Here is a 21,282-nt window from a genome sequence, read left to right on the forward strand (position 1 = left end):
CCCTGGTAACATCTGAAAAGAATCCTCTGGATTTCAACATTGCTCATTGGAAAGTTATTCACCATTATTATTAGATATAAACTGATTAGTCTAACTTGTCGTGATCCTCTTACATTTTACTGTTTCAATGATGTCCCTACTAGAATGTATCCAGTTCATGAACAGTGGGTTGACCACATTTGATCCATATGTAGTCTAGCCTAAAAGTCTGCTTAAAATCATACAGGACAAATTGAAATGCCTGTGAATGTTAATGCGTTGAAGGCCAGCTAGGATGCAGACATCCTGGCTAAGGTAGATTACTGTAGAACCAACTTGCTTTTGTTTCAATTGGAAACATTTGGGTCAAGGCCACCGTGGCACAAAAGTGGCCCACAGTTACCCAAGGTTCAGTGGTAGCTGTGATTCTTGAGTTGATGCCATCAGTCAGTCCCAAGGTGTTTCTGTCGGGTGACATTCTCTAAACTAACTGAAGATTTACAGGACAATAGTTGCCCTTTCAGTGATGAGGGGCAGTTACATGGCCAAATGCTTGCTGATAATCCAGAAAAAATTAGCCCTACATTTGACCATACCATTACAATTAGGTAATTTCACTAAGTAAACAATCCTGATTTTTTTATTCATTTTAGGCCTGATAATTCATCTAGCTACAGCAGATCAGATGTATTTGATCAAAGGTCATCATCTGGACAGGACTGCAGTTTATGCTACATTGATATTTATGAGCCTTCTCACAATGTACAGTACATCTCCAGTCAGAGGCAAGTAGAAGGCAAAGGTCAATCATCCTCATGAGAGTCAATATCATTTGAATAATGTATACAGACCTGCTCATAGCCACAGATCAGCATATAAACATGGGGCACATTCTCTTAAAGCTGGAATCCTTAATGGTGAAACTGTCATGTCAGATTGGGATATTACAACAAAGTTACTGTAAACAAGTGTCTTCATCAGACGTCATTGTGTGATACAACAGCAGAATATGTACTGCAACCTTTTTCAACTACACTGCTCGATGCACCTCACCTCTGTTACATTCACAAAACGATAACGACGGTGCTGGGGAGGACAGTGGAGCTGTTTCCCCTAATACGGATTCCATCTTTAAACTAGGGCTGGGAATTGCAAGGGACCTCACAATATTTTCATGATACTCGGGTGCTGATATGATATGTATTGCGTTTCTCAATTGAATATGTATTACGATTTGGTCTGTGATTTAAAAAATTATTGGGTTTTGACGGTCCAAACATATTGCTCACCATATGTATGCTGCTGAGATACAAGTGAGAGCATGAGATATAGATCATGGAAATAAAAGTCCTGTAAACAAATTGGCTCCCTATTTAATAAGATGGAGAACAAGCTATGAAGGAAAAATACTGGAGTTTTCAAATCAAGTTCAAGTACATTTTTCCCATCACTACTTTTAATAAAACAAGTTTGATATCATGGGTTCTTAGTAATGCAGACATCAAACACAGGATATTATGTGCGTGCATACATCTCTGATTCAGGTTTGAGTCATATTTTACTGCGGCTGGCTGGCCAGTCAACCTCTTTCGAACTTATTTTAGTGCCATTACTCTCGCTATAAACTTCTCTCTTCATATGTAATACACTCATTCCTTAGTTCAGTCTGGTTTGAAAAATATGATTTCAATTGGGTCATTCGGCTTGGTCAACTTGGCAGGGACACCCAATGTATCAGCTAAAAAGGCCTAGTGCAAATCCCACTACTAGGTGTATTCTACTGTTTGCTTGCTTGTTTCTTTCCTTCCTCCTACTCCATTCTGTCAATTTCTCCATACCTCCTATTTTGGGCCCCCTTCCCATCCTCCCCTTCAGTGCACACCTGTAGGGTTCCACTGAATGCAACAATGGCAGGAAATGACTAATCTATGACTGGGGTTTCAAACAAACAAGGCTTGTTCTCACTTCTCTGGACTTAACTGTGGCAACACTGATTGCTGCTTTGTTTATGATACATGCTAGGCCTATGCTGGGTGGGGGATAGTTGTCCTTAATTTATAGTGAACAAAAATAAAGCAACATGGAACAATTTCCAAGATTTTACTGAGTTACAGTTCATATAAGGAAATCAGTCAACTGAAATAAATGAATTAGGCCCTAATCTATGGATTTCATATGACTGGGAAGACTGATATGCATCGGTTGGTCACAGATGCCTTAAAAAACAAATGGGTAAGGGGGTGGATCAGAGGAGGATAGGATTGATCAGGCATAGGATTGATCAGGCTGTTGATTGTGGAATGTCGTCCCGCTCCTCTTCAATGGCTGTGTGAAGTTGTTGGATATTAGTGGAACTGGAACATGCTGTCGTACCCATCAATCCTGAGCATCCCAAACATGCTCAATGGGTGCTATGTCTGAGCATGCAGGCCATGGAAGAAATGGGCCTTCAGCTTCCAGGAATTGTATACAGATCCTTGCGACGTGGGTCTGTGCATTATCGTGCTGAAACATTAGATGACGGAGGCAGCTGAATGTCACAACAATGGGCCTCAGGATCTCGTCACAGTGTGTCTGTGCATTCAAATTGCCATTAATAAAATGCAATTGTGTTTGTTGTCCATAGCTTATGCCTGCCTGCCCATACCATAACCCCACCACCACCATGGGGTGTTCACAATGTTGACATCAGCAAACCGCTCACCCACACTATGCCATACATGGTCTGCGGTTGGGATGCCATTTGGACGTACTGCAAAAATTCTCTAAAATGATGTTGGAGGCAGCTTATGGTAAAGAAATGAACGTTTAATTCTCTGGCAACATTTCTGGTGGACATTCCTGCAGGCAGCATGCCAATTGCACACTCCCTCAACTTGAGACATCTGTGACATTGTGTCGTGTGACAATTTAACATTTATAGTGTGTTTTTGTTGTCCCCAACACAAGTTGCACCTGTAATGATCATGCTGTTTAACTAGCTTCTTGATATGCCACACCAGTCAGGTGGATTATCTTGCCAAAGGAGAAAGGCTCACAAAGATGGTGTAGCCACATTTGAGAAGCTTTTTGTGCATATGGAACATTTCTGCAAACTTATTTCAGCTCATGAAACAGAAAACCAAAACTATATATATTGTGGTTATTTTTTAAATTCTATGTAACTAATGGAGAGAAGCAGATTATTAGATGGGTAGAGGTCTTTTACACCATGTGGGTGGTGAAAAGCTACCTTGCATGTCAGAAAATAGACCTTGTTGTGTGATCTGCGCACTTGATGTTTGGTTTTGTAGGCGTGTATACATGTATGTGTCAGACTGGCCATTGCCCAACGCAGTCAACTTGAGCACTGGAACACAGTTTCACACTGAAATGCTCTCTGCACAGGGACGTCCCTCTGACTGCCACTCCATATTTTATTTCTCCAACACAAATGCAGGTCAGGTTCCATATACCCCACTAGTTTGAATACAGCACATGTTCAACTGGCCGTGAGTGCTTTTTGACTTGTGAATAGCCTCCATAAACGCTGCACACTTTGTTGTCTTCTTGTAGCCTAGACTATAGTGATTCAAAGGGAGTGCTCTTATACTGTAGATAAGACTTCTAGTCAGAGATAAGGAGAGACTGTACCATCCCCACCCTTTGGTCTGCTAACCCCTAAGTGAAAATAATGATGAGAAGACCTGTTCAGTGTTCACGGTCAGGTGAAATATGCTTTGTGTCCTGAGTAAGGTTTAGAAAGACATGTTTATTTAAGTGACCGAGGAAGCGGTTATGTATGACTCCCTCCAGCATTCTTTCACAACAGTTAAAAGGCTTATGTAACCATGATCTAATATCCAATGTGCTTTTGCTTGTTCAGCAAGTGGGTGCAAATTTAAGAAGCCAACCGTGTCCAATATGGCTGTCAAAGACAACAGAAATATATGAGCCATCTCATCATCCCTTAGACCCCAAATCATAATACGTTTTTAGGCGTTTGTCAGACTGACACCTACTGGCTGTCAACCAGTACAGTTAATAGAACAATTCTAAAGGAAATGTCTGTTAGATCTAAACTGGACAGTTCAAATCGGTTATTCACTTTATGGTGCTGCTAGACTAACAGGTTGCTTAGAGTTCCAGTTTTACGTGCATCTCTAGTGAGGAATGTGGAAAAATAGTGGATAAGGGTTTGTCATGGAGTGTGGTTAGTTTCCAGGACTTAATTTACTGCACAGTCTGCTGAGAACTTCTCGTTTCAACGGTGTCCCCTGGCGCACTCTGCAAGAATTCACACAACCACGTTCCACAAATGGCAAAACAGTTTTCCCTCTGTCATTTCCTCTTCCCTCTCTCTCTCCTCGGCTCGCCCTCCCCTGTTTTAGGCAGAGTGATGGTGTCTGAGTCCATAATGAACTTAGACACACTCCACCTCTCCTGCCCTTTGGCCTCGTCTGGCACTCTCTCCCTCAGGGTGTCACAGTGGAGAGGACTAGGAAAGCCAGAGGTAAGGTCAGAGGGCAAGGGATGGAGGGATAGGCTGTTGAAGCTTAACATGCATTCAAGACTGACCATGCTAGACTGGACCCAACACGAGACCATCTGATGAACTAGAGTAGGGACAGGCAGGACAGACGGGATGTGATATGAGAGGAGGATGTATTAACGGTTTTATTAATATTCCAGTCAATGGAGACATATACCATGGCTAGTTGGCCACATCTGTTTAACCACTTTATAATGTGGCTGGTGGGATACAAGACTTATTGTATATGGTCAGGCTTTAAATGTTGCCTTTGGTTGCCGACTGACGAGATGGAGGGTCAAGACCTTGGCTTTTCCAGCTACTCAGCATAACTCTGGGTGGGAAGGCGCTGGAATGAGAGAGGAGCGAGGGAGGGATGGCTCTGAAGAGCAAGCAGCCTTTGGTGTCCCTTTTAACGAGACGGCCAGGCGTTGACAAGGACACTCTTTACTTCCTCCCTTTGTGCCTTCATTCTTGTCTCTGTGACGTCGGTTCTAAAACCACCCTCTCTCCTCCCTCTTGTTCGGCACAGGGTTCCGTTTCTATATTAGACCACTTCACTGACTAAGCACCACTCTTCCTAGATGTTGGTGGTTTTCTTAGCCTTCAGTGACATGTTGGCTAGTCATTGATTGTGATAGGTCCGATAACATTTAGGAACTGTTGGAGGGATTGGTTTCCTTGTATTCCACGTGTCGCCTTCATTAATGTGTAACTTTGCTTGAGTAACTACCAGAACGGCTAATCTCAATGTAACCAACCTTCAATAGATGAGTCTGTTTGTACAGCTGAACAGTATTTAACGTGACAAGACATGGGGAGGCCTTGCAGCTGCGCGGTACTGGGCTTCAGGCTTAGTGGTGTCCCAGGTTGAGTGAAGACGTGGCCAGACAGAAAGCTGTGGACTTTGGTGGCCAGACAGAAAGCTGTGGACTTTGGTGGCCAGACAGAAAGCTGTGGACTTTGGTGGCCAGACAGAAAGCTGTGGACTTTGGTGGCCAGACAGAAAGCTGTGGACTTTGGTGGCCAGACAGAAAGCTGTGGACTTTGGTGGCCAGACAGAAAGCTGTGGACTTTGGTGGCCAGACAGAAAGCTGTGGACTTTGGTGGCCAGACAGAAAGCTGTGGACTTTGGTGGCCAGACCGAAAGCTGTGGACTTTGGTGGGGACTCTGAGTCATAATTAAAGACATTAGTCTATCAATGGCTTAGTGTCTATCAATGGCAACGGCTGACCGTCACACTTTAGGTCGTCTTCACCTTTCAATGTAGAGGACCTTCCATAGAATGACTATGAAAAGAATAATTGTGGTTATAAATGTAGCCCTGTGCTGCTCTCAGGAGATGGATGGAGGAGATGCGTCACTGACTAATCTGTGTCAAGACGACGTGTATAGGACACGTAGCAGGCTACTCTGCTCCCTCCCTCCCTCCCCAGGGCCGTCCAAAACGGCTGCATGTTCTCCTTTTTGAAGTCTCATTTTATCATTATTTCTGTTCAATATCATTGGGTTATATTCCTATCCTGCTGGCTTATCCATGTCTTGCTGGTAGACCATGCAAGCTGAACTCTCTGGCCCCCATCCTGCCTCCACTCAACAGATGGCCTGTATATGTTTGAGCTGCATGTTTGAGTTTTTCATGTAGGCTACACTTTTTTTTATTTTCATGCTGCACGCCCACGTTAGCCTAGCTGACGCTGATAACAATCAATCCCAGAGCGTTGGTGTGTTGAGGCTGTACTCCCCACTGCTTGTTTTTGCCAAGCAGGAAAACAATAGTTAACTATTGCAGTCAGGCATTAGCTGTGTTAGGACTGCATGGAACTGACTAGACTGCCCCTTGGTGTGGTTGCTGATTGTTTGCTTAACGTTGCAGATAGTTAGGCCCTGCCACAGTCAAGGGACTGTCTGAAGGCCACTGGCTTCACCACTACACACAGACTAACTGTTCTACTGTACAGCCTGTGGGTGCATTGCCAGGGATCGGTGATGTATTTTGAGTGTTTAAGGGCTCGAACACCAATAGCGTTTGCCTGCTGAGAGTACTTTGCCAAAAAATACTTTACATGTAGAATCGCGCAAAAATGTGATCCGTCAGACATCAACAGCGTGCTGAACGATTAGTAGACCAACGGGAGATCCACATTCGTTGCGACCCTTAAACCCCCCGGGCTTGACTGACCCTGTGATGGGGAAAAAGGGGCAGAAGGACTGGAAGGAAAGACCAGGAGAGACTTAGACTTATGGTGGTAAGAGGAAAGAAATGTGCAGCGTTCCTTTGCTCTCTGTCTCTGATAAAGGGTCAGTATGGGAGGAATGTGACCCTGGAAGACTGGATAAACAGAGGGGGGGTGGGGAGAGGGAGACTGGAGCTGACCGAGAGGGGTCCGGAGGGACTCATTTGTGGGGTACCTCACTCTAAAGCAGGAAACTGGGAAGTAAGGGTTCAGAAACAGAGTTGGGAAAGGGGAGGGTGTTGTGATGGAAGTCAGCTGTGGAGCTCTGAGGGAGAGGAATGGTGCTACAGTCTTGGTTACCTTCCTGGTTGCCTTCCTGGTTGCCTGATGTACATCCAGCGTTAATGTGCCATTTAGTATTTCTCATAACCCTTTCTGTCAGCAATGCCCATATCCAATGCAGTACAGCCCTTCTCGGTACATTCTCAAACATCTACTTGCCCTAGCCTTTGTGTGCAGTAGACTGCATTTCCCCCAGTGTAGGTTAACATGCCTATAAAATACATTTTTCCCATTCTACAGCAGGTAAATCTCACATTCAATTATGTGCTATTTCGTAAGAATATCTTTATGATTGCAGGCAATGTAGGAGAACTTGCCACCTGTAACCCCACCCACCCAAATGTTTTTTTTTCACCAATTGCATTTCCAAATTATCCAAACAGAAACTCTGCCAACAAACAAAGCTCATAAGTATGGTAGTGGAAAAATATCTTGAACTTGTAACCTTTTTGAGTGTGTGCTGTTTTGCAACATTGAATATGTAAACATAACGGAGCCAGTTGTTGTAAAATTTCAACTATTTTATTTCTACCCTAGGAAGTGAAGGAAAGTTTTAGGCTAACGACCCTGGCAGGGGTGGGAAAGTACAACGCTCCCGTTGTTGGAATGTTCAGATAATGGCCTTCCCTTTTCTCTACCTCTGTGTATAGCTAAACGTTATGAAACACCCGTCCCTCACCCCCACTGGATTCTGGTAATACTAGTCTAGTCTCTCCATGTGGGTTACACCATGGAACTGACTTCAATGACTTAGAGATGTTGTTCATGAGCTGTGAACCAGTCCTGTTTGGGCCTGCAAGCCATGTCGCTCACCTCTGGCATTGTGGTTGTTTTACACGAGCTTTGTAAACAAGATTCAAGACTGAACATTGTGTTTAGGCCTTTAACGCCATTTTTTGGGGGGGGGGGGGATATTTAGACGAAGTCCCTTGAATGTTCTCTAACTTTTGTTTTTGAATATGGGAGGTTCCTCAGGCCTCATTATGTACAACAGTCAATTCACCTCCCACTCTGACGTGCTCCTCATCCCTAGAAACCGAACGTTGCGAATCGCAAATTGTTTTGAAGATTTTCCTCCAAGCATGTAATCAATGAAGTCTTTCTCAAAACCACGTATTTGGATGAGATGGTCAGCACATGTTGCACATTACCACAAATAAGTTTTACAGCACTAAGTTAAATTTGGTTAGAGGCCGCCTTGGCTGGAGAGGGAGTGCGCCACGTAATTTGATTAGCATCCGTAGTGGTTGCCAGAAACGTGGGGCCTCGTTGAGATTAGTTTGTTTTATGTTGAACTGACCTAACCTGAGCACTCCAAGTTGTAGAGGAAACATTGGTGACCTCGGCATTCCTCAGACATTTCATCAAGACAAACGGCCAGGGACCAGACCTCTGACCGACATCAACTCGCAACCCAACAAACTTTCTGGGCAGTGGCTATCTTTACCTCCAAACAATCCCATGGGTATTGCGGATAGAGATTGACGCAATGGGGAAATGACAGTTCATCCCCACATTGTTTTGGGGATTGATGCAAGATAATGCTTTGTAGCTTAAGAGAAGTCTTTGTTAACTTGGCTCAGTTTGTCAGGACTGTTGCTCATTTACATCAGGTTTGTTTGTTGGTTGAGGTCTAACTAAATTGAATTGGTACTACAACTAAATGCTCTCTTTCCTAGTCCTAACCAACTTCTGGGTCTCTTTCCACAGCAACCATGGCGACGGACGCAGACAAGTTCCTGTACGTGGACCGCAACATGGTCAACAACCCTCTGGCCCAGGCAGACTGGGCCACCAAGAAGCTGGTGTGGGTGCCGTCGGAGCGGCTGGGCTTCGAGGCGGGATCTGTGAAGGAGGAGCGAGGTGAAGAGTGCCTGGTGGAGCTGGCAGACTCTGGCAAGAAGGTGAAAGTCAACAAGGACGACATCCAGAAGATGAACCCGCCCAAGTTCAGCAAGGTGGAAGACATGGCCGAGCTCACCTGCCTGAATGAGGCCTCTGTGCTGCACAACCTCAAGGAGAGATATTACTCTGGCCTCATCTACGTGAGTATTACACACCAGGCACACACTGAACTGAAGGACCTCGCCTCATTGTATGATACAAGTGTCAATCAGTACTCTGTGTTCATGTGAACACCTCTAACTCACTCTTGCCCTCATCGGGGTGGCAGCGTAGCCTAGTGGTTAGAGCGTTGGTCTAGTAACCGAAAGGTTGCAAGATCGAATCCCCGAGCTGACAAGGTACAAATCTGTCGTTCTGCCCATGAACAAGGCCATCCTAGGCCATCATTGAAAATAAGAATTTGTTCTTAACTGACTTGCCTAGTAAAATAAAGGTGTTAAAAAAAATAGAAAAAAATACGAGAGCTGATAATATTTGACTCTTTATGGTTATCCAAGGTTTTGCTTAATGCTGGTTATGAAAGCACTGTTTGCTCATGTCACAACTTGGCCTGGTTCCAAACCAGGTAGACCTCTTTCCTAGCCTCATTACCACAATTAAGCCCATTGTGTCAGATGACTCCATTGTGTGCAGGTTGCCACCCCAAACGAAAGGCTGTAATCTGTTTACCAAACATACGAGTATGTTCAGTCCTCTCTTTCTGGCTCCCCTCTCTTACACTCTCCTTCTGTGTTTGGAGTACTGCTGTAAACAGGAATCTGCAGGGAACAATACTCTCTGGGGGGGGAGAGGGACACAATGGGGGAGTAAAGCTGTTCAGAGTTGAGTTTCAGGCAGAGCTGGAAATTAAATGGATATGGAATGTAAATCTTGCTCTAATTATTGTTCCCCCATAATGCCATTTATCCCTCTGTCCACGACTGGGAGTGATTTGGTGCCTGCTACATTGGGCTTTGACCCGGTCAAGTCAACACACCCTGGCCCTCTTGGTTTGGGTATTGCCGTGTTGTGCGCCACTGGACCGGTTACCCTTCTGAAAACCCCCCTCTTGGGAGAGGCAGAGACGACTACCAGACCAGAAGCAAGGGCAAGGCGCAATGGGGAGGACAGGAATGTAGCTGAGAGGGAAGGAAACAGAAATATGGAGGGCGGATGAACATAAATGAAGTGGGGAGGAGAGACTCTCCAGATGCCCAAGATGAGGGTTTAGAGGGGTATATGGAAAGGGACAGAGGGGCTGGGGTGAAATCACTTCGGATGATGTCACTGTTTGGTAGAAGCGCTTTGTGATTGTGAAACATGCCTGATCTAGCCCAGCCTCTTGCTGTAGTCAGGGAGGGAGATTGGGAAATAAAGTATGGAGCTGGTGTTGACAAGAGGGTTAGATTCAGAAGATAATGTTCACTATGATTTCCCCATTCACATCTGTCCAGTCTTGTTTTTGGCTGTAGACCATCAGTGATATAGTATGCAGTCAGTTTAAACTATTACATTGGCAGGTCAGAGTGATTCTACTGCAATCTCTCACTAACATCAACAGTGGAATTTTAATTGAAATGATGTCTCTAGCCAAAATCCATTGTAAGAAGACCAGTCAAGTCTGACTGTATAATCCCTAGTGTTCTTGGTTCAGGACATGGATAGAGGAGAGCATGCATGTTCAGTAACTAATATTAATAAGTGTTTCTCTTTGTATCACAGACATACTCTGGGCTCTTCTGTGTGGTTATAAACCCCTATAAGAATCTGCCCATCTACTCAGAAGAGATTGTGGATATGTACAAGGGCAAGAAGAGGCATGAAATGCCCCCCCATATTTATGCCATCACTGACACAGCCTACAGGAGCATGATGCAGGGTAAGCGAAGGTCCTTTTTTACCACATCGTAGTAAGTACCTAGCAAATTTACTAATTCATCTGAATACAAGGGCTATTGGTAGTATTTTACCATCCATGTTTAGTAAGATAATTTGCCTATAAGATATGAATTGGTTTAGACTCCTCCAGGCAGACTTGGCTCTGAAAGTCTGCATTTAAGTAGTGAAGCATTAGCCTTGATTTCTGAGGGCTCCTGCCTTCCATAACCAAGGAAAGGCCATTAGTCAGTCTGTAAGGCGATGTAGGTTACATACAGGACATTCTCAGTACTCTTTCCCAGACCCATTATCTTGATGTACTGTTTGGCTTTGTCAGGCTGTCCATTCACTCTTGTCTTGTTAGTCCATTGTTGGCCCCCATTGAAGTAAAGGGAATCATTTAACTAGAAGAGGGAGTTACCATGCAGTATTTTCATGGGATGGTTCATTGACTTGTTGGTTAAAAGGCATCACCCTTTCCATTCACAGGAAGCTGGATATTGATTTCCTGTGTGACCAATGCACTTCCTGTTTCAGAGACAAATGTGGTGCATGTGCTCCTGAGATAACAAATACACACTGAAGAATTCATATTTTATTTAAAGCCAGCTGGCAACAACATACTTCAGTTCTGACAATGGAACTGACGTTCCTCTGCACAACAAGCACCCATGATGGGCTACAAATAGTAGCAGAAACTATTGTCACTATTGAATTCAACTGTCCCCTCATGTTATTCAATCCAAACTTAAACCATGAAATATGTACCTTTTTAAAAAAAAATCTTGGCCCCACCTCTTTTCACAGACCGTGAAGACCAGTCCATTCTTTGCACGTGAGTCTTGAGCACAAAACCCTATGAATAGCTAATATTGGTCTCTCAACAACCTTGAAATATTACAGCGTTAGTTGTGATATTGCTGACAACTGATTGACTTTCTTACTTTTTTTGCTTCTGTCCCCCCTTCCTCCTTTTCTCTTCCACAGAGGAGAGTCTGGTGCTGGGAAGACGGAGAACACCAAGAAGGTCATTCAGTATCTGGCCCATGTGGCCTCTTCCCACAAGACCAAGAAAGACCAGGTCAGTCAGTCCTCTACTCTACTATTCTGTCATAATTCCCTCTGATCTTTACCCTCTCTGTTTCTCCCTCTACTCTCTTTCCTATTCCTTTTTTTGTTCTCCACCATGCTCTCGAACTCTCCCTCACTCTCTGACGTGGGCCTGGTTTCCTATGGTCCTTTATCAGCTCAGAACCAGGCTTTTCTGAGTCCTCAATGCTCAACTACTTGTACTGTGATTGTATGTGCGTTTGAGAAATAGTGTTGCCAGTGGTACATTACATCATTGTCAAGCCATTGCCATATTGTTCCAGGTCTTGGATAGGTGCTGATTCTATCAGTCACACCGCTCTATGGTGCCATAGAGGACCTCTAAATAAGGGTGGGCCAGTCTTGGTTCTTTAAGACTGACCGTAGCACAGCAGGAGGTAGATTAAACTCCCTTGGTAGCTGGTTCATAGTGTCATATCTAAACCAGAGTGGACTGACTATATTATTCCTTTTGTTGACATTCCTCCTCCAGCGGCTGAGCTGAATCAAAGTGACCTCCGGTCAACTCTATAAAGCAATGAGACAAAATGTAACCCTGCAGTGCTGTAGTTGGCCACCCCTGTGATAGATGCAGCTGTGACTACAGGGTTCAAGAGAGGCCCAGTCTTTTCTGAAAGCGGACCAGTATCTGTATCTATCATTCCTTTGAGGTTGTGTGTTTCTCTTTTCCCATCAACAGACCAGCTCGTTCCTGTCACATGTGAGTTACCCTGTCCCTTCACCCCCTTCCTTCCTCTATCACACATCTCTGGATCTCCTCCTCCACACCCTTCCTCCCTCTTCCTGGCTCTTGCGCTGTCTCTCCCTCCTCCCCCGTGCTGCTGGAGCGTGCTCTGTGGTGGGCTAGTGGGTCACTTGGAAGTGTACACATGACCAGTGTCAGTCCAGAGGAAGGAATGTTCTTTATTAAAGGGGAAATTGCCATTAGAATTCAGCCAGACAAAACTGAGAGCGCATCCCTTTTTGTATTGTTGATTTGATCTTCTTTAAATACTATGTTTAAAGATTTTTAATGAGTAAACGGCTCTGCAGTTTGACAAGTCTGGCTGGATTTTGCATAACGCTGTTGATCCTTTGTTTTCCCCCTGGTGGTTCCAGAAGTGTGCTTGATGTGTTTACGACTCCATGTCTGCTTGCTGTGTGTGTGTTCCAGTGTGTCTGTTCAGAGATCTGGTCAACGTTCTCTCACAGCTCCCCCTCCATTTCTCACTCTTTGTCTACACCATTTTAAAGATCTCTGGACAAACTCACTGAGTTGCTGTGTGCATTGGGATGCCAGTGGACTAATTGTATACGTGTGTTCGTTCACTGGGGATGCTTCATACCAGTCATCATATCCATTATTCCCTGCTCCTTACTACCGTTTAAAGCCTCATAGTGGTGTAATGTATAGGATTAGTTAGGGATTGGTTTTAAACTAACATTATCCTTGAAGATTCAGGAAAAAGGTTCAGTGAGCTCCTCAGATTGATAACATTGACAAAGCCACTACTATAATAGTCTTTTTAGCAGACATTCTTATCCAGGAAGAGTTACAGGAGCAATTAGTTAGTGCCTTGCTCAAGGGCACATTGACAGATGTTACACCTAGTTGCTTGGGGATTCGAACCAGCAACCTTTCGGTTACTGGCCAACCTCTTAACTGCTAGGCTATGTAAGAATATTAGTGTGAGGTCTGTTTTTATTGGGTGGATTGAAGTGATTTCCACCCAATATGCGTCAAGCTCCTCACATGTTGACACAGCCTCAGCTGTAGCAGACTCTTGAAGGTTATCAGTAGGCTGTCCTGTCCATGTATATATCCTTTTAAAATTGAAATTCACTGTAGTATTACTAGTGGCATTTTAGATGGAGTCATGTGCATGGATCCACCTGTACAACAACAGTCTGCAGTAGAGCTCAGTGTGAACTATGTACAGATTTCTGGCTGTAGGGGTTGTGTATACTTAATGTCAGTATAGTGAATGTTGACATTCAGTTCTCTGCATGGGGTCTGGGGGTTACTCTGGGTGAAGGGTTACTGATGAGGGCCGCAGGGTCGTCCATTGGGTGTCAAGGTGTGGGCACTAACACTGCGATGTGTGGGGATTTTGTGTACTTGTGTATGTGTTCCTGGGTGTTGTGATATTCAATGGTCTGCATGCAGTTTGTTTTATTTTCTCCATAAGTAAGGTAATGCAGTTGTGTGAATTCTTAACTTAAATTATGGACTTGGTGTAAAAAGGGAACATCCAAACACAAATCAAATGTTTAAACAACTGAAATCCTCACAATGAAGTGAAACTAGAGTAAATTAAAAGCAGATGACTGTAGTTCTCACAATGCGTGACGATGAATCATCCATTGGAATCACCAAAGGTATTCACAGTTTGATCCCACTGCTGAGAAATGACAAATGGCATGTCCGGTTAGTGTCACTATAGAATTTGTACTAATCTAGATGTGTCCTTATAAGGAGGTGGTGGTTTAAAGAATCCAATGGGATAAAGTCATTGGTTGATAGAGCGGTTCTGTGTTTGTCCTCTAGGGTGAGCTGGAGAAGCAGCTGCTCCAAGCTAACCCCATCCTGGAGGCCTTTGGAAATGGCAAGACTGTGAAGAACGACAACTCCTCCCGATTCGTAAGAACTTTTTTTTAAATTTAAAAATAAAATCTCTTAGTGATGCTTTTTTTTTCCTTTTCTTTTTTCTGTTGGACAAGTATTTCCTGCTTCCTTAGTCATTCACTATGTTCTGTCTCTCCCAGGGAAAATTCATCAGGATTAACTTCGACGTCAACGGATACATCGTGGGGGCCAACATTGAAACCTGTATCCTTCATACTATGTTAACCACAATGAAATTCACTCCCTCATTTGAAATATACAATAGTTTGGGGTCCTGAGTGGCGCAGTGGTCTAAGGCACTGCATCTCAGTCCTAGAGGACAAAAGAACAAATTCTTATTTTCAATGACGGCCTAGGAACAGTGGGTTAACTGCCTGTTCAGGGGCAGAACGACAGATTTGTACCATGTCAGCTCGGGGGTTTGAACTTGCAACCTTCCGGTTACTAGTCCAACGCTCTAACCACTAGGCTACCCTGCCGCTCTTAACTGACTTGCCTAGTTAAATAAACTACACTTCAATCTATAGCCTACAGAATTTTTAACTCTTTACCTCTCGGTTAGTCTTTACAGTAAACTAAACAAGTAAGTCACACACTTGCCCCGGCCAGTAGAAGCTCACAATCCAGTCTGAATGAGTGGCTCCTTGACGGTCTAACCCCCAGACCTGCTGGAGAAGTCCCGTGCCATCCGCCAGGCCAAAGACGAGAGGACCTTCCATGTCTTCTATTACATGCTCACTGGTGCTGGAGACAAACTGCGCTGTAAGCCTCATTCGTTATCACCCTTATCAAGTACAGCTAACTGTGCATATCAGATGTAATAACTCTGTGCCCCCCTCAGCCGAGCTGTGTCTGGAGGGCTACAACAACTACCGCTTCCTGGTCAATGGAAATGTGACCATCCCTGGCCAGCAGGATAAGGACCTGTTCACCGAGACCCTGGAGGCCTTTAGGATCATGGGCATTCCAGAGGACGAGCAGATTGGTGAGGGGGAGGACGGGACACACTACCCTCTCACTGGTTTATTTTGGCAGGTGTGACTCTAACCTCTGGTCTCCTCATGCAGGTCTCCTGAAGGTGGTGTCTTCAGTGCTCCAGCTGGGCAACATGAGCTTTAAGAAGGAGCGCCATTCAGACCAGGCCTCCATGCCTGACGACACAGGTACAGCAAACCTTTATGTGGGCTGGTTTGATCCTAAAAAGGAGATCCTAGTATCTGTCAATTACACTCTACTGACCAGCAGATTATACACTTCAGTCCACCAGAATTAACTACCGGTAATCAAATCAGTTTATTTGTCATGTGAGTCAAATACGACAGGTGTAGACCTTACAGTGAAATACTTACTTACAGGCTCTAACCAATAGTGCAAAAAAGGTATTAGGTGAACAATGGGTAAGTAAAGAAATAAAAGCAACAGTGAAAAATAACAGTAGGGAGGCTACATACAGACACCAGTTAGTCGATCTGATTGAGGTAGTATGTAAATGTAGGTATGTTGAAAGTGACTATGCATATATGATGAACAGAGTAGCAGTAGCGTAAAAGAGTGGTTGGCGGGTGGGGGGACACAATGCAGATAGCCCAACCAACCACTGCTCCCCGCACATTGGTTAACCGGGCTAATTGAGGTAGTATGTACATTAATGTATAGTTAGTGACTGCATATATGATAAACAGAGTAGCAGCAAAAACTGTTGAAGCCTTTTTGTCTCAGACTTGGCTCTCCGGTACTGCTTGCCATGCAGTAGTAGAGAGAAGTCTATGGCTGGGGTCTTTGACAATTTTTAGGGCCTCCCTCTGACACAGCCTGGTATAGAGGTCCTGGATGGCAGGCAGCTTAGCTCCAGTGATGTACTGGGCCGTATGCACTACCATCTGTAGTGCCTTGCGGTCGGAGGCCGAGTAATTGCCGTACCAAGCAGTGATGCAACCAGTCAGGATACTCTCAATGTTGCAGCTGTAGAAACTTTTGAGGATCTCAGGACCCATGCCAAGTCTTTTTAGGTTCCTGAGGGGGAATAGGCTTTGTCGTGCCCTCTTCACGACTGTCTTGGTGTGTTTGGACCATTGTAGTTTGTTGATGTGGACAGCAAGGAACTTGAAGCTCTCAACCTGCTCCACTACAGCCCCGTCGATGAGAATGGGGGTGTGCTCAGTCCTCCTTTTCCTGTGGTCCACAATCATCTCCTTAGTCTTGGTTACGTTGAGGGATAGGTTATTCTGGCACCACCAGCCCTATAGGCTGTCTCGTCGGTGATCAGGCTTACCACTGTTGTGTCGTCTGCAAACTTAATGATGGTGTGTGAGTTGTGCCTGGCCATGCAGTCGTGGGTGAACAGGGAGTACAGGAGGGGACTGAGCACGCACCCCTGGGGGGCTCCAGTGTTGCGGATCAGTGTGGAAGATGTGTTACCTACCCTGACCACCTGGGGACGGCCCTTCTGGAAGTCCAGGATCCAGTTGCAGAGGGAGGTGTTTAGTCCCAGGATCCTTAGCTGAGCTGAACGCTGAGCTGTAGTCAATGAATAGCTTTCTCACATAGGTGTTCCTTTTGTCCAAGTGGGGAAGGGCAGTGTGGAGTGCAATAGAGATTGCATCAGCTGTGGATCTGTTTGGGTGGTATGCAAATTGGAGTGGGTCTAGGGTTTCTGGGATGATGGTGTTGATGTGAGCCATGACCAGCCTTTCAAAGCACTTCATGGCTACGGACGTGAGTGCTACGGGTCTGTAGTCATTTAGGCAGGTTGCCTTCATGTTCTTGGGCACAGGGACTATGGTGGTCTGCTTGAAACATGTTGGTATTACAGACTCCATTAGGGACATGTTAGTTTCAGTGAAGACACCTGCCAGTTGGTCAGCACATGCCCGGAGTACACGTCCTGGTAATCCGTCTGGGCCCGTAGCCTTGTGAATGCTGACCTGTTTAAAGGTCTTACTCACGTCGGCTACAGAGAGCGTGATCACACAGTCGTCCGGAACAGCTGATGCTCTCATGCATGCCTCAGTGTTGCATACCTCAGTGTTGCTTTCCTCGAAGCGAGCTTAGAAGTGATTTATTTCTGGTTTCAAAGTCTAGTTCCATGCACTGCTGTAGGCATCAAACTGTTATTCCCTGGGGGATCCCTCCCTCTCAACCCTATGTCTCGTCTTTCTGTCCCCCGTCCCTCCCTATCACAGCTGCTCAGAAGGTGTGCCACCTGATGGGCATGAGCGTGACAGACTTCACCCGTGCCATCCTGTCCCCTCGTATCAAGGTGGGCAGGGACTATGTGCAGAAGGCCCAGACCCAGGAACAGGCTGAGTTTGCAGTGGAGGCCCTGGCCAAGGCCACCTACGAAAGGATGTTCCGCTGGCTGGTGATGAGGATCAACAAGGCCCTGGACAAGACCAAGAGACAGGGGGCCTCCTTCATCGGCATCCTGGACATCGCTGGCTTTGAGATCTTTGAGGTAAACTGGAGTGGGGGAAAGACCAACGAGATTACAATGTCTTGAGTAAGACCCAGAGGGTATATTTGTTTAAAGTGATTTCCTCTTCTCTCGCCATTTCCACTTATCTACAAAGACAGAATGGGGGTGGATGCCTACAGGGAATCTGTTTTCACCTGTCTAGTTCTTTCACATCACTGCAGATTAGGAAAAGGGGACAAATAGACACTTGAGCCTCCTAGTTTTTGTTCATGATGGTGAATGCACTTTCTGACAATTTCTCTTTCTCCTCTAGCTGAACTCATTTGAGCAGCTGTGCATCAACTACACCAACGAGAAGCTGCAGCAGCTGTTCAACCACACCATGTTCATCCTGGAGCAGGAGGAGTACCAGAGGGAGGGCATCGAGTGGAGCTTCATCGACTTCGGCCTGGACCTGCAGCCCTGCATCGACCTGATTGAGAAGCCTGTGAGTCTACCCCTCTGACCCTTTGTATCTCCCTACCTTTAATCATGTACTGTATACTCCCTTTCTCACTCACTCTTCCCTGTATGTAACTCCTGGTTAACCTCACTCCCTACAGTCTCATCCCATATCTCTCCACCTGCTACCTCCCTTTCTCTCTCCTCCTCCCTCCCTTTCAGTTCAGTCCCATGCTATGCTGCACCTCCAGGCTCCCTGGTCTCTCTGTGAGCCTTGTTCTCTGCTCTCCCTCAGGCTACCCCCCCTGGTATCCTGGCCCTTTTGGATGAGGAGTGCTGGTTCCCCAAAGCCACTGACAAGAGCTTTGTGGAGAAGGTCCTGCAGGAGCAGGGCACCCACTCCAAGTTCCACAAGCCCAAGAAACTGAAAGATGAGGCTGACTTCTGCATCATTCACTATGCCGGGAAGGTAAACGGACCAGTAATGAAGGCGACGTTTAGACTCTGCTTAAACTGTGTGCACTTGGGCATCATGTCCCAGGCAAACCTTGTGTAATACTATTGTCTATATATGTTGTGCCGTCTCCTCAGGTGGACTACAAGGCTGACGAGTGGCTGATGAAGAACATGGACCCTCTGAACGACAACGTGGCCACGCTGCTCAACCAGTCCACTGACAAGTTTGTGTCTGAACTGTGGAAGGATGGTGAGTGCAGCCAATGATGAGTTTGCAACCAGTAAGAAGAACCGACTTAAGTGGATTAACCTTTATGCTGGGAATTGCTGCTATGTTTTCAGTGAAGGGTCTCTTCCTGTCTCAAATCCACTTTTTTCTCTCGTCTCGTATCCAATGTCTGGTGTCTGGACCTTTGTTCTTACCGATTTCTCTGTTTTGGTTTCTATCCATCTGCTCCTCTGTACGACCCGTTTTCGTCTGTTATTCTCCCTCTTACTGGGTCTCAGAGGTACAGAGGTCTCAGAGAGCTTATTTTTATCAGCGTTTTCCTTTTTTCCACTCAGATTCAGGTGACTTTCATATATTTTCAGTCCTTTATTTACTCCAATTCTGCTCATCCTTCTGTTCACACTAACATGAACCTTTCCCCCTTCTCAGCATCAACTGCCTATGTTTTTATCCTGTGCTCATACCCTGTTTTCCCTGTGGCTCAATGTTGATTTCAGATCAATTTTTTTTTTTTTTTTACAAGGGGTTGTAATGACTGCCCCCCCCAGCTCTGTGTGCAGTGAGATCTACTACTTGTTGCTCTTTCATTGGACTCTCCTCTCTCCCTCTGTGTAATAGTGTGGTTTGGGACCCCTGGTGTTGCTCATGGGTACTGCAGCAATGGGTATATACTGCATGGGTTTGGTTCCGTCGTCACCAATAAAAACATGCCCACAAATTCACAGTTTGTCACAAACATTGATTTCCACATAGTATGTTGGTTCGCACCACACATTTGACATATTAAGCTGGTCGCATAGTGTAAGAAGTTACACACACACACACACACACACACACACACACACACTCACTGCATCGAGTTGCGTCTCATTCTAGTGATTCCCTCCTCCCCCCACGCTTCACTGGCATTTTGTGACCCCTCTTATTCCCCAAATCCCCCTTCCTACTGTATTTATCCTCTCTGCATTCACCCAGTGTTGTGGCGTCTCTAGTTTTGAACCCGTCAGTCATCTCTCTCACCATCCCCCATGGAGAGATGGGATCCCCCCATCGCCATTATACTCTGCTTCATGTGTTTTATGTTGTGGTTTGTTTTCACTGTGGAGTTTGCCTGGTTAGATATCCTCAAATGTGAAAGCCTCCTATCTCACGTCACGCTTTCTCCTCTTTTTATTCTGTCTTCCCCCTCTCAGTGGATCGTATCGTGGGCCTGGATAAGGTTGCAGGGATGTCTGAGATGCCTGGTGCCTTTAAGACCCGTAAGGGCATGTTCCGCACGGTGGGCCAGCTTTACAAGGAGCAGCTGTCCAAGCTCATGGCCACTCTGAGGAACACCAATCCCAACTTCGTCCGCTGCATCATCCCCAACCACGAGAAGAAGGTACCAGTAGATCAACTCCACCAGTGAAAACATTCAAACAATAGTTTCTCTCAAGATGCCATTGAACACAGTACGCAACATAGACACCCGCAGCTTATGTTAGTGGTGTTGGCAGCTTTTTTTATTTCCACATCTAAACATGTTCCCTTTCTTCCCTCCCCTACAGGCTGGTAAGCTAGACCCCCACCTGGTTCTGGACCAGCTGAGGTGTAATGGTGTTCTGGAGGGGATCCGTATCTGCAGACAGGGCTTCCCCAACCGTATCGTCTTCCAGGAGTTCAGACAGAGGTACCGTGAACACTCCCATTGGCTGTATACAAATGTCTATTTTCACCAGTTCCCCAATTTAACCTCATATTGTTGTTGCATCATGCTGTGTATGTTGCTTTTAGTGAGTTGAGTCCAACTGATGATCCCATGCATATACCTTTTCTCTCTCTAAGGTATGAGATCCTCACTCCCAACTCCATCCCCAAGGGCTTCATGGATGGCAAACAGGCCTGTGTGCTCATGGTAAGAGAAGGGCATTATATCTTGTTCTAGAACATTGTCACTCATTTAGAATGAAGAGATGAATGTTGTCAGTTTAGCTGATTGTATACCTCACCCTCCTGTCAGATCAAAAGCCTGGAGCTGGATCCCAACCTGTTCAGGATTGGTCAGAGTAAGGTGTTCTTCAGGGCTGGAGTGCTGGCCCACCTGGAGGAGGAGAGAGACATGAAGATCACTGATGTCATCATCAGCTTCCAGGCCTGGTGCAGAGGCTACGTGGCCCGCAAGTAAGGAGACCCCCTGACTTCAACTGTCTATCATATGGCTGCAGTGGAAATGTTCTGATGTCTTATAACTGTATTTGGACGATACCAAAGTGTTT

The 21,282-nt window shown here is 45.5% G+C and overlaps 1 protein-coding gene across 2 annotated transcripts in view; it reads left to right on the plus strand.

The window, feature by feature from the left end:
* The window catches only part of LOC112258853 (myosin-9-like), a 32,572-nt gene that overhangs the window by 2,187 nt on the left and 9,103 nt on the right, over positions 1–21,282 (plus strand). The window contains exons 2-19 of one of the 2 annotated variants that reach the window (XM_042327587.1): positions 8,720–9,054; positions 10,616–10,772; positions 11,579–11,606; positions 11,759–11,852; positions 12,561–12,581; positions 14,409–14,501; positions 14,627–14,690; positions 15,150–15,248; positions 15,328–15,471; positions 15,554–15,649; positions 17,669–17,940; positions 18,215–18,388; positions 18,638–18,811; positions 18,934–19,048; positions 20,221–20,408; positions 20,575–20,696; positions 20,852–20,921; positions 21,027–21,187. In XM_042327587.1, coding sequence (XP_042183521.1) covers positions 8,725–9,054; positions 10,616–10,772; positions 11,579–11,606; positions 11,759–11,852; positions 12,561–12,581; positions 14,409–14,501; positions 14,627–14,690; positions 15,150–15,248; positions 15,328–15,471; positions 15,554–15,649; positions 17,669–17,940; positions 18,215–18,388; positions 18,638–18,811; positions 18,934–19,048; positions 20,221–20,408; positions 20,575–20,696; positions 20,852–20,921; positions 21,027–21,187 — 2,402 coding nt within the window. In that variant the 5' untranslated portion in view covers positions 8,720–8,724. The remainder of the gene's footprint in view (positions 1–8,719; positions 9,055–10,615; positions 10,773–11,578; positions 11,607–11,758; positions 11,853–12,560; positions 12,582–14,408; positions 14,502–14,626; positions 14,691–15,149; positions 15,249–15,327; positions 15,472–15,553; positions 15,650–17,668; positions 17,941–18,214; positions 18,389–18,637; positions 18,812–18,933; positions 19,049–20,220; positions 20,409–20,574; positions 20,697–20,851; positions 20,922–21,026; positions 21,188–21,282) is intronic. The other variant, XM_042327588.1, reaches the window with a different exon arrangement.

Source organism: Oncorhynchus tshawytscha, linkage group LG09 (genome assembly GCF_018296145.1).
Source record: "Oncorhynchus tshawytscha isolate Ot180627B linkage group LG09, Otsh_v2.0, whole genome shotgun sequence".
Classification (NCBI taxonomy): Eukaryota; Metazoa; Chordata; class Actinopteri; order Salmoniformes; family Salmonidae; genus Oncorhynchus; species Oncorhynchus tshawytscha.